Source organism: Impatiens glandulifera, chromosome 2 (assembly GCF_907164915.1).
Source record: "Impatiens glandulifera chromosome 2, dImpGla2.1, whole genome shotgun sequence".
In the NCBI taxonomy this organism is placed as follows: Eukaryota; Viridiplantae; Streptophyta; class Magnoliopsida; order Ericales; family Balsaminaceae; genus Impatiens; species Impatiens glandulifera.
In genome coordinates this window covers 53,665,791-53,678,721 of record NC_061863.1, presented here as the reverse complement: position 1 = coordinate 53,678,721, position 12,931 = coordinate 53,665,791, and the positions used below count along the sequence as shown (strand labels likewise).

General features: G+C 27.5%; 2 protein-coding genes across 2 annotated transcripts; one reads left to right on the top strand and one right to left on the bottom strand.

Annotated features, from left to right (window-relative positions):
• Window positions 1-5,122: 5,122 nt before the first annotated feature.
• LOC124924945 lies at window positions 5,123-5,902 on the top strand. The gene has a single exon (XM_047464926.1). It carries the CDS (start codon window positions 5,123-5,125, stop codon window positions 5,900-5,902), a length of 780 nt encoding a protein of 259 aa, XP_047320882.1.
• Window positions 5,903-6,233: 331 nt separating this feature from the next.
• Window positions 6,234-10,022, bottom strand: LOC124926166 (proline iminopeptidase). Its single transcript, XM_047466346.1, has 11 exons — window positions 9,839-10,022; window positions 9,470-9,675; window positions 8,841-8,939; window positions 8,637-8,747; window positions 8,493-8,555; window positions 8,287-8,380; window positions 7,706-7,803; window positions 7,043-7,144; window positions 6,848-6,961; window positions 6,662-6,736; window positions 6,234-6,542 (listed from the first exon to the last, which is right to left on the bottom strand). Exons 1-11 carry the CDS (start codon window positions 9,981-9,983, stop codon window positions 6,438-6,440), a joined length of 1,212 nt encoding a protein of 403 aa, XP_047322302.1. The 5' UTR covers window positions 9,984-10,022; the 3' UTR covers window positions 6,234-6,437.
• Window positions 10,023-12,931: the final 2,909 nt, after the last annotated feature.

Genomic DNA, 12,931 nt, shown 5'->3' with positions numbered 1-12,931 from the left:
CTAATTATCATTTTTAGTATTTCTTTTATATTATTCTTAATTAAAGTGAGAAATTCATCAAGGTAGCTCAGTGATAAGAGTCGGTTTAAGAGACTAAAATATCACGAGTTCGATTCTATTTGGAAGTGCCTTGTGTTGAAGTGGGGGCTATGACTATGGGTGTTACGCTAGCTCTCCTTAATTCAAAAAAAATCCTAACTAAAGTGAGAAAAAAAATTAAGTTCATAAAAGACATTTATTTTGTATTTTAGGAGAAATGTTCATGTATATATTCAGTAATCATCTATTATAGTCCACATAAAAGGTGTATTAGTTAATAAATCATTATATTAGTTAATAAATCGTCTTTATAAGGCCTCATGCACACAAGGACGAATGGAAGAATGAGTTGAGCTTAAGCCACCCCTATTTTATATATATATATATATATATATAATAAAAAGCTTAAATTTAAATTTGACATTTTTACGTTCCTTTCTCCTGCAATCATGTTTCCCTCTTAATTATTTTTTCTTCAACTAATTTATAAATAATTATTTTAAAAAAAAATTATTGCATTGATTTCCTATTCTTTAATTACTTTTTATTTTAAGTTTTAAATATTTATTTTTCTCATTCTTAAAAAGTTAGATATACCTTGATTGTGGTAGTTAGGATTTGTTTTTTATTGTATTATTTTCGTTTGTAATCTATGCTGTTTGTTTCTGTGAATGCTACTAATCAGTTTCTTTAGAGTCTTTTGATTATCATTCTTAAATCAATGTTAGGGTTTTTCTAATTTTGATTTTTGACTCTCCCACTTTTAAGATTTTTAATAAAATGGTATTAATCATTTTTCCTAAAAAAATGTATGTTTTATTAAATGTACAACCATGACTATGTATTATTTTAGCATCACTTAATAATTTTTAGACTAAAAAAATCATTCAACTCATTTAATAGTAACGATATTTGCAAAATTGCAACAAAGTTTATCCTGAAAATTCCATAGATGAGACATCATTATTTTAAAGTATGAATTGATACATTATAAAATTAATGTGATGCAGAATTTGAAATTTTATACTTGTTGAGTTGTGCCAACAATTGATCAATTTTAACGTTACTTATATCTACCATTATTATTGAACGAACATTTTAAATAGTATAGAAAGTAGAGACGGAACTTCACAATAAAATGTATAATGATTTTTCTAATCACTGTTTGACACTCTACATTGAACGAGATTTAACTAAAATTGTAGAAATATATTTTATTATAGATTATTTTTACTTTTAAAACTTATTTGAACATTATAATGTAACGTCTTTATATATAGAATTTTTATTCAAATTTAAGTCCACGCCAACTCTCAATCCTAGATCCGTCTATGCTCATACATCAATGTGCATATATTTTTCATAATATAATTAACTTTATGATAAATCCATATATTATATAAATATTCTCTCATACATAGATATACGTAGATGTTAAGGGTGTAAACAAGTCAAACTGTTTATGAGTAGCTCGGTCAAAGCTTGACTCAAACTCGGTTTGACCAAGATTGAGTCGATTTTGAGTAGCTCGATTATAAAATCGAGCTCGAACTTTATATTGATTGTTCGAGTAACTCGTTATATATATATAAAACAAAAAAACCAACGACTTCTATTCTCAAATCTTCACTCTCTCTCCTCCTTCCTCCCAAATAGTCAAATTCATATTTTTCTTCTCCTTTCATTCCCGTTTTCTCCTCATCCCATTTCTAAATACCATTTCTAAATAGTAAAACTCATCTCTCTCCCTTTTTTCTATTTTAAATGATTAAATCCCTCTCTTTCTTTTCTTTTTTTTTTCGCTCTTTCAGATTCTTTCTTCATCAAAAGATTTTGAAACATCTATTTTTTTTATTCTACTATTAAATGAGCAGCTTGTTCATTACTTTCACTATTTTATATTTCGAATTTTGTAGAATTTAAAAATCACTATATGATTAGTGAATCATATTGTCAAACTTGTAATATTTGTGATGAATATATTTTAAATATTTAATTTTGTTTATAATTTCTAAATGATATGTTTGTGATTGAATGATTATCTTTAAATTATGTGATGATATTTATTTTTTATTCTTAAATAATGTTGTGATTATATACGTGTAGTTTGTGAAATATACATTATATTATGTTTGAGATATTATTAAGTGGTAAAATTTAATTTTCGAGTTTGAGCTTGAGTTATAATTATGTCGAGAGTTCGATTATTTACAATGCAATTTGAGTCGAATTCTAGTAATATGGTACACGGCTCAACTCGACTCGTTTATACCCCTATACAAAACTATAGATTGAATAGGAAAATATAGTGTTCATATGTCAGACTCTCTAACCCACATTTTCAAAAACCAGTTTGTTATAATCAAACTCGATTAGAGAGAGACATTTTGTAATAAATAAAATTTCATCAATTTATGAATATTAAAATAATTATTTTAAATAAATAAATTCAAAATTAAGGTCAAACAACGATTTATAAATTAATTGGATTAATTATTGTATTAAATCAATTATAATTAATTTAAATAAGGCCAAGAAAAATAACATAAAATAATTTAAGATAAATATTGTATTCATTTTATTCCAAAATAATTTTAAAGCTTAAATAAGTTAAATAAATTTTAAAATAAATGTTGTATGAGTATCCATTTAAATCTCAAATTAATTATTTGTAAAGCCCTAAAAATATGAATATATATATATATATATATTAAAATAAATATGTATGTCTATTTTGTAGGTTGAAAATAAAGTTAGTAAAAAAAATTAATTTCAAACAAGCTCTAAAGCTAGAAAATTGCCGTGATCCAGCAGCGAAAAATAAGAGAAACGGCTGCAACAAACCACATTGTCACCGTATGAGCACCTAAGTTTCATTCAACGCACAACAACAAGTCGCGTCGTCCACTACAACAAAAGGAAGGCGCTTCCGTGAAACACAAGATCAACTAAAGCGTGCATCAATTTCGTTAGCCCGAAAGCGGACGAAACTCCCAAATGCAACAGAAGTCTGCGCCCAGATGTGCGTTCACACTTTGTCTCAAAATGACAACGTTTCAAGCTCAGATTGTCGTCTTACTCACGAAAAACAAGATGAACATCGGCCGAAACTTTTGATTTTCAAAAGTGAAACTCGATCGACACTCAACCAAATCTAGAGGGTGATCATTTCACCTACGATCATAGGTGCAATGATGCCCTAATTGAATGAGAACGATCGAATATAAATATCCCTTGATCATCTAACCGCATTGTTCGTCTATAAATAGCCCTCCGAAGACGAAACAAATGCAAGGATCACAACTCTGACTATTCAACATTAAAGTTTTTTTAAGGTTTTGAAATTTTAGAAATTTTAAATGCATTTTTTTATTATTTGAATATATATATATATATATATATATATATATATATATATATATATATATATATATATATATATTACCTATTTTTATATTTTTTAGATTTATAATAATAATAGTAATAGTTTAAGAATATTAGTACTAAATGAAAAAAGGTTAAATATATTAGTATTTTATTTAAATATTTATTAAATAACTAATATAAAAATATGATTTTACTTGATAATTTTTTATTATAAAAAAATTATAATAATTTTGTTTGAAAAAATCAAAGTTATATTTTAAAAATATTAATATTATTTTTTTAAATATTAATATTGAACCTTTTGTCAAAAAAAACATTTAAAAATAATTTATAACATTTTTTAGGCGACATTCCTACCCTTATTTCAACTGACCTCTCATCTATGGAAATTATTTTCAAACAAACTCATATCATTAATAAAATTTAACCAAAACAATATTTTTTTTCTCACCTCTATCTCTCTCTCTCTCTATATATATATATATGATGCTTAATTTTTAAAGTGTTCGGATTGTCGGGTCGAAAGCTGTAGTTAATTTGGATATATGTGAGAGTAAATGGATACTTAGGTCGGATTGTAGGTTGACCTGCCCATAAAAATTTTACCGTAATATTTTTTTTCACGATTTTTATATTATTAATTTCGTAACTTCATTCCATTTCGAACATTTTTACAATCAATTATCTCTCAACAATATCAATCTCTTTTACTCTCACTTTGAAAACCAACAATTTCATTGTCATAAAATAACATCTAACGCTCACTCCGGTCTATCAACAATTTAATTCATATATTTTTAACTATCAATATCTTTTGTTCTCCAATGGACTTCTTATTACTAATTTTCTAATTTAAATTTGGTTAACCAGCGATTTTATCATATTTTTTCACCGATCCAATTAATCTCTTATTTCGTGATCTCACTTTCACTTCGGTTAAATCAACAATCTCATTCATATATTTTAATCATCAATATATCTTTTCGTTATCGATAATCACTTATATTAATAATTTTAGTCTGTTCATCTTTTTTTAATTTATTTAAATAAATTCATAATATTAAAAATATAAATTAAATTTATTTATTCGTGAATTAAGAAAAATAATGTGAAAAAAAGATATAATTAAACTATAAATAAATATAAACTTATTTATTATATATAATACAAAAAATATTTATTTTATAATTAAATATAAAATTAAATATATAAAATTTTAAAAAATATTTATTCATATTAACACAAAAAAATTAAAATTAAAAAATATTTAATTAACATGTTCAAAATCAGTTTATAATTTATATCTATTAAATATAAATTTTGATTTTCTTTTTATTAAAATCACATTGTTAATATATTTATATTTATTAAAAAAAATTATATAATTGTGTTTTTTAAAATAAATATAATATAATTTTTTAATAACATTTATTTTTTTGAATGAACGCTTAAGTAGAATATTATATATATATATATATATATATATATATATATATATATATATATATATATATATATATATATATATATATATATATATATGATGATTATATTTTAGGAATATGTAAAACAATTGATATTCCTATTCGTCGCTATATATATAATAATATATGGTAATTTCTAATAATTAACAATTAAACACAGTATTCTTGAATTCCAAGTTCCCTCAATCAATTACTCACTCAGGTGAATGATGATGTCTTCTCATCTCTTCCAACTTTCCACGCTGTCTCTCTTTCCCGAAGAAGCCGGAGATGTCATGAAGAAGAAGAAACGTTTGATCGGAGAAGACGACGACGACTTGAACATGCCCAGAGACGACAGTAATGATCAAAGGCCAATGAAAAAGCCGAAAATACTCAGTCTTGTCTGTTGGGAGGAGCAAACATCTACTATCAAATCATCAATTCAGTTACTTCCCCTGTTAGACAAGATGTCACAAACCATGGCCATGGGGATTCTTCATGAACAACAACAACAAGACCCTCATCTGGAGGAGGAGGAAGAAGTCTCGACATTGCTCAAGTTATCAACTAGCTTCAGTAGCGACACAATTACCAAAGAAGAAGAGAATGTAGATGGTAATCATCATCATCCATGGACAATTACCAAGAAGCTTTTCAAGAGCGATGTGGACAGTTCGTCTCGCCTGCTTCTTAAGAAGAAAGAGATCGAAAGTCACGTTATCCCCTACTTGAAAGAAGAAGAGGTAAAGTCATTAATGTTCGGGTCTCCTGAGGGGATAAGGATCGGAATACTTGATGTGCAAAAACAGCAAGGCTTTACCCTCACTTTGAAGAAGTGGAAGACGGGAAGCTTCGTTTTCACCAGCAACTGGCGCAAGGATTTTGTCAAGCGCAGGGGATTGCTTCATCGTGATGAGATTGGGCTCTATTTTGACCAACACAATCGCAGACTCTGCTTTGGTGTCCTCCACAAAGCACCTCCACACGCTCTTCCTGCATGGCCGGTCTAGAAGAAGAAGAATCGCCGCCGCCAAAAGAGAGAAGAATCATAAAACTAATTCCACTTAATGTAACACTTAGAAAATATTCTTAGTAATCATAAACTAATGTAAAAGTTGAATATTCTTATTAGTATTTCCATTTCCATATATATAATATCAACTTGTTTGTTTACTACTCTCATCACTTTTTGTTCTTTAGTTCGTCATTCAATATCTTAGAATCAACAACTATGCATGGCAGTACCTACTGGGCCCAAACCCAGAAATTTGCAATGTCTATAAACAACTTAAATCCTCCCAAACATACATTTATATTAATAACTAACTAACTAGAGATAAATAAATCAAAGTAACAGTTTTCAAATAGGCTCATTAACAATAACTTATGGTTCACAAATTCATGATTATTTGTAAGCCCATTTTGAATATTTCAATTTTATGAATGAACAAACAAACCATCAGAATATCACTATTTTATTCCATGTTCACTCTTTTAGAACAAGACCATAAAAAGATTTGCCAACGACTAGAAAACAACTTCACCTTAGAATGCAATTCCCTTTATGATGCTTTTCAGCTTCTCATTCGCAGCCACAAGTTCTGCAGATACTCCTGGTTCGTTAGCCGAATGTCCAGCATCTGGAACAACCTGTTGCATTGTGGAAAAAAAGAAAGCCACTGTCATCTACGTATGAAATGATCGGTCAAACTTGTAGGGTATAAAAATATAGAAGAATTAGTAGTAATGCGGTTAATCAAAAAACTTACCCTAAGTTCAGACTCTGGCCAAGCCTTGTGAAGATCCCATGCTGACATCATGGGACAACACACATCGTACCTTCCCTAAAAAAAAAAAGAAACGAGATCATTCATTAATCAGGTCAGCTAGATTTCTTGGGTAAACTACACAAATTTTGAAAAAAGAAAAAGGTGCATATATACAAACATAAATACCTGTACAATTATTGTATGAATATGTCTTATCTTATCAATATTGTCCAGCAGATGTGACTCACAAGGAAAGAATCCCTTGTTCACAAAGTAATGGTTTTCAATTCTTGCAAATGCCTGCAAAGATTGCATGAAAAGTTCGGGTCGATTAAAAGTAAAGGGGGGTGACTTAGAGACTGCATATCAAATACAACTGACCAGGGAAAATTCATCATCATCTCCTCTCTTAATAGTCTCTTCATTGGGAAGGAGATGAGCAGTCATCATCTCCCACTTTGTCCATTCTCTGGCAGCTCCATACTGAAAAGGAAATATAGTTAAATGTGAACCTGTATTTTTTTTATTATTATGAATTCACTAGGTATGCTTGTTAACTGCTTAAAATAAGTAAAGATCTCATACAACTTTGGTTTATTCCTATTATTCTAATATTCACTTGAAATTCAAGTCAGTAAATACCTCATACAACTTGAATTTGCAACACAACATTACCATCAGTCAACATTGGACAGAGCAAGACCAACAGAATTAAGAACTTCCTTATTAACTAAAATCCATGTAACTGATTAATTACTAATATAATATCAGATTCCATATAGCCAGATAATTACATATATATAATATTCCAACTCTCCCAATACACTAACATCTTTAGAGTTTAAACCAAAACTAATATAATGTATTAGTTGGTGACAAACCCAAATATATTCATGCCATGGAATCTTGGGAATCTCAATTAGTGCACATATCTTCGTAGATAAATAAAGCTCTATCGTCTCTAATGAACTTAGGAAATGGTCAACGAGGAAAAACGAAATGGAGTAAGGAATTTACCATATGAACTTAATAAGAAATTCTTACTTGTGTTTCCTTGTTATCAGAGTTTAATCTTTTCCAGTAGGCATTAATGAAACTCCCCCTTTCATTTTCTGGGATGTGGTCTCTAAAGGGCTCCCAAGCTGCATCGAGATAGAGAAAGATCATTCACTAGAATTTTCCCAGGGACATTTGAGATACTAATATTTCACACAACTCTAACATGGGTTTTGTTTCATTTACTCAGATTTCCTTTTCTTCATTCCATTTACGATTTTTTGCACCATTCATAACATCAACGTAGCAGTATTTTTTAGTACGCAAACTATACAAGTGAAATACAAAAAACAAAAAGTATACTACTTAGGCGCTGCAGCTAGCTTATGCATAGAAGATGCTGTTATTCAGGGCTAGTGAGGATAACTATATAAATTTCAAATTTGATGGGCGAATATTACTATTTCAGTTAACATAGAAAACTATTTAAATAAGCTAGCAATGACTTAAATTGATTTTGCTTCTTAGTTGACTGACTAGCTATGAAAAATGAAATCAAATATGTAGCTACCATAACAAGCCAACAGGTAGGAGAGATGAGTAAAAGTGAAATGGGGATGAGAACACACCATCAGGAAATATAGCAGCAGCTCCACCCTCATAAAACCAATCAAGTTCTTTCTTTCGTAACAGAAATATTCCTCTAAGAACTATTCCTGTCACCTGCCAATAGGAAGAAGGCAGCATATAATTCTAAGCAATTTGAAATATAATTCTGACCAGACAATGGCTGCAAAGAAATTTGTTTAGTTCAAAGGTCATGCAGTCATTATACCTTATCAGGGTGTGTTTGGCTGTATGCAAGTGCAAGTGTGCTCCCCCATGACCCACCAAAAACCTGCAGAATAGAAATTACTGAGAACAGTAGGTAGAAAACTACCAAATATTACTGAGTAATCACCGCAGTAGATATTTAAACCTGCCATGATGGAATATCCAAGTGTTCTCTTAGCTTTTCTATATCTTCAACAAGATCCCAAGTCGTATTCTCTACCAAGCAAGCATGTGGTGTACTCTTACCTGATCCTCGCTGTGAGACAATACAAGCTAGGAATCAGTTACTTATAAATCCACCTGATCGAAGTGCAACAAGTTACCACAATAGAATTACTTATAAATTCACCTGATCGAAGAGAACGATCCTATAAAAGTCAGGATCAAAGAATTTTCGGTTCTTTGGTGATGTTCCACCCCCTGGACCACCATGCAGGAAAACAACTGGCTGCAATATTTCCATGTAATTAGCAAAAAGAATCTTCAAAGATATTGGGCCATTTTGGTAGCACTTTTTATTAATGTTACATGAACATATACAAAATGTGTTTTCAAATGGGATCACTAGTTGCAGATTTTATACATTTCCGTGAAATGGTTAGAACAGTTAAAACAAAGGAGAAAGTGGTGCATAAGCATAGTGATCGGTCTATTTCCCTATCAAACAAGTGTGAAGAATCCTCATATGATAATATGTTATTTAAACTCATGAGAGCTGTCTGAGAACATCCACTAACTCTTAATTAATGGAAATCAGGTACAATTTCAAAAGATATGTATTAATGTACCATCGAAAGAGAAATCAGCTGATAGTACTAAATGATGGACCTATCTAGTATCCACAAGGATGAAACGATGAGAATCTCCATCAATCATATATATTTACTAAAGTGGAAATCAAGCATACATAAACTTCTCAATAGACATTGGCGAAAGAAGCAAGTGGGTGTTGGTTCAAACATTGTTAGAGGTACTCACATGACCATCTGGATTCCCAGACTGTTCCCAATAGATGGTATGAACATCAGAGACTTTCAAAACTCCAGTACTATATGGTTCTATATCTGGATACAGAGTCTTACTTAAGATACTTGACTCCATAGATACCAAATTCAGATGTTTCTCACTCTTGGAATCAACTTTCTGAGCTCGCAATGTCAAGTTGTTGGCTTTTCTTCTTCTACCTGTGGTGAATTTTCCATTCCAAATATCAGTATGAACAAGCTTTACTGCCTAATATGATGAAAAAAAACGTATACAGAAATGCATAGAGGATGTGGATACTCAGATCATAAAATGAAGAATGATTACATTAAATCTTCATCATACAGAGAAAGAGAAAGAGACCTGTGAAACCCGGAATGTCAGGAAGAGATGAAGGTTGAAGGTGGAAGTGAAAGGGAGAGAAACGAAACCCAAAAGGAGAAAGGTGTTTTGAAGGTCTAAACCCTAATCCTATACTCATTTGTGTCGGTGGAAACGGTACCTCCATAATTCAGGGATCCTATCCATTCTCCCCATTCAAGATTACAGTTTTGTCATGCTTAATTAATTAAATGGATTAAATAATAAAATCATCTCATTAATCCATTTTTGTTGAGATAGTAAAATTTTTGTTTAAATGCAATAAAAAATCAAAATGTTAAATGAAGATCAAAGATAATTAAATTCAAAATTAAATAATTTAATTGACACAAATTTATATTATTTTTTTAGTTTTTCGTAACAATCTGGTTAATAATTAACTCGAGACTCGAGAAAATACTTTTTAAAGTTTAAGTATGTTCATCGAACATTTACTAAGTACGTAAAGCACGACTATTAGTAAAGATTTGTCCAACCCCACAATTTGTTTATCATCTATAGAACGACATGATAACTACCTATGATGCTCTAAAAAAATCACAATAATTTTCGGTTAGCATTCATTCAAGAGGAAAAATAAGTTAAATAAGATGATCTTAAACCTCATGCATAAGTAGACTTAGAGACACACTTTGAGAAGATGTAAGCATGAGTCACATATTGACAAACTCTTTCATTAATATGATTAAATTGATTAATTGAGGTTCTCCAATCTTCTTAATTGATAAGTTGGAGATTTCACTTAATTCAATTAGTGTCAAATGGATAATTTCGGTTCAGCAATACAGTTTAATGCAAAAAAAAATTAAAAGATTCACTAATAAATTTTAGCAATGGTCAGTTCGGTCCTTATTAGTTATTTAAATAATTTAACATAATTAAATATTATTTTTTTATTTTTTTCATTATTTAAATTAATTAATTAATTAAAATATTAAAATATCTTTTATTTAAAATTTTTGTTTTTATTTTATTATTATATATTAACCTTTTAAATTTGTTATAAAAAAATCATAATTTTTAAAAATTATCATCAATGGAACATAGATTTAATATAACCACAAATTATTTAATAAAAACTAAATCCAAATAAATCACAAGTCGTATGGTGTAATGACTTTCTAACGAACATAGATTTCAAATCATATAACCAAACAAACAAAACTCACTTAGGACCCGTTCGAGTTAAGGAATTTTCAAAAAAAAAATTGAATTATTTAAAAAATAATTATTTGTAGTGATCTTGCTGATGTTGTGGTATTTTTTTTTATTTTTTTTTGATAAAAATACGTAAAAAATATTAATTTAAACGATAAAATAAAAAATAATAATTTAAAATATAAAGTATTTTAGTATTTTTAGATTAATAAATTGAATGATGTGATTAGAGAAAAGGGAAGGGAAGGGAAGGGAAGGGAAGGGAAGGGAAGGAAAGGGAAGAGAAAGGAGGTGAAATGATATTTTTTTAATTTTAATTATTGAAATAACTCAAACTTATCATTGTCTTAAGCCTTGTTAGGAATGTTTTTTTTAAATATTAGAGATGAAAAAAATAATGATGGGTGATGATTTTAAAGAAGTTATAATTATTTTTGGTAAAAAGACTTAAAGTGTATTTATATATATGAATAAAATAAACAATAATAATTTAAAATAGAGGGTATTTTAGTATTTTGGTTAATGATCAAAATGAGTGATATAATTGTTAAGAAGTGATTAATTAAAATTTTAATTTTGATTGTGTTTTTTTAAAAAATCTAAAAAAACAATGCTTTAAGTTAGATAAAATTTTAAGTTCAACAAATATTCTTTTATAGCCTAGTTATTTGAGATCCAATTATAAGTTTTCTTATTGGTTATATTATTTAAATTAATTATTAAAATAAATTTTATTTCATAACTAATTATTTTTACTATATATTTATATAATTTTTATTTGAAATAACAATACAGCCTTAATAAATTCTTGTTTATTTAATATTTAAATATTGAATTGTAATTTGGATCAAATTATTATTAGTTATTATGATTGACTAGTTAAAATGTTAAGTTTGATTATTGTTTTATTTTGTTTTTATATTAGGAGGGAAGTTTAAATATGAGGATGTACAATAAGAGATTATCGTTTATGATATTAGAGGATACATGTGAGTAATTTTTATTTTTATTTTAATTAAAAGGAGGAAACTAGCATAACACTCTGTCATCGTGACTTTGTTTAAACTCAAATCGCTTTAAGATGAATCGAAACCGTAGGTACGTATGTATGTTTGAATTAGTATTTTTGTTTTAATAAAACTAAAAATTAATATTTAAATATTAATATTAAATTTTAAGTATTTAATTACTTAAAATATCTAGAGATAAAAAATAAATTAACCAAAGAAATATCAAAATTTAAGTATTCAATATTTCATTGTATCTAAAATTAATAGATATATAAATAAAATATACTAACGAATATGCATTTTTCTTATTTTTATTTTATAATTAATTTTTATATAATTATATTTTTATTGAATAATATTTGAAAATAATCTCATAAAAATTTATTAAATTAATTATGATCAAAATAAAAAAAAATAGTTTTTTATACTTATAATATGAAAACAAAAAACACCGCATTAAATATGAGATATAAAATATATATTTATATATCTTGTTTTTTATTTTATAATTAGTTTATATATAATCATATTTTTATTTCATTATATTTAAAAATATTCTCGTAAAAATAATTAGATAAATTAAAAAAGAAAAAGAAAAAATAAAAAAAATAATATGATTTTATATATAGTAGTAATTTTATTAAATTTAAAAAGATAAAGTAATATTTTGATAAAAAAAAAAAATAGATTAGTGTGTTTAATTTTTTTTTCACTTAAAATAAACTTTCATATTTTAAATATTTTTCACTTTTAAGTCTAGCAATAAGTGATGTATTATCAAATATATTTATTTTAAATAAAATTTTAATATATTCAATTAAGTGATAACTTAAGTTATCAACACACGAAATATTGTCTCAGTTTATTCGTTTCAACTTATTATATTAAATTATATTACACAAAATTG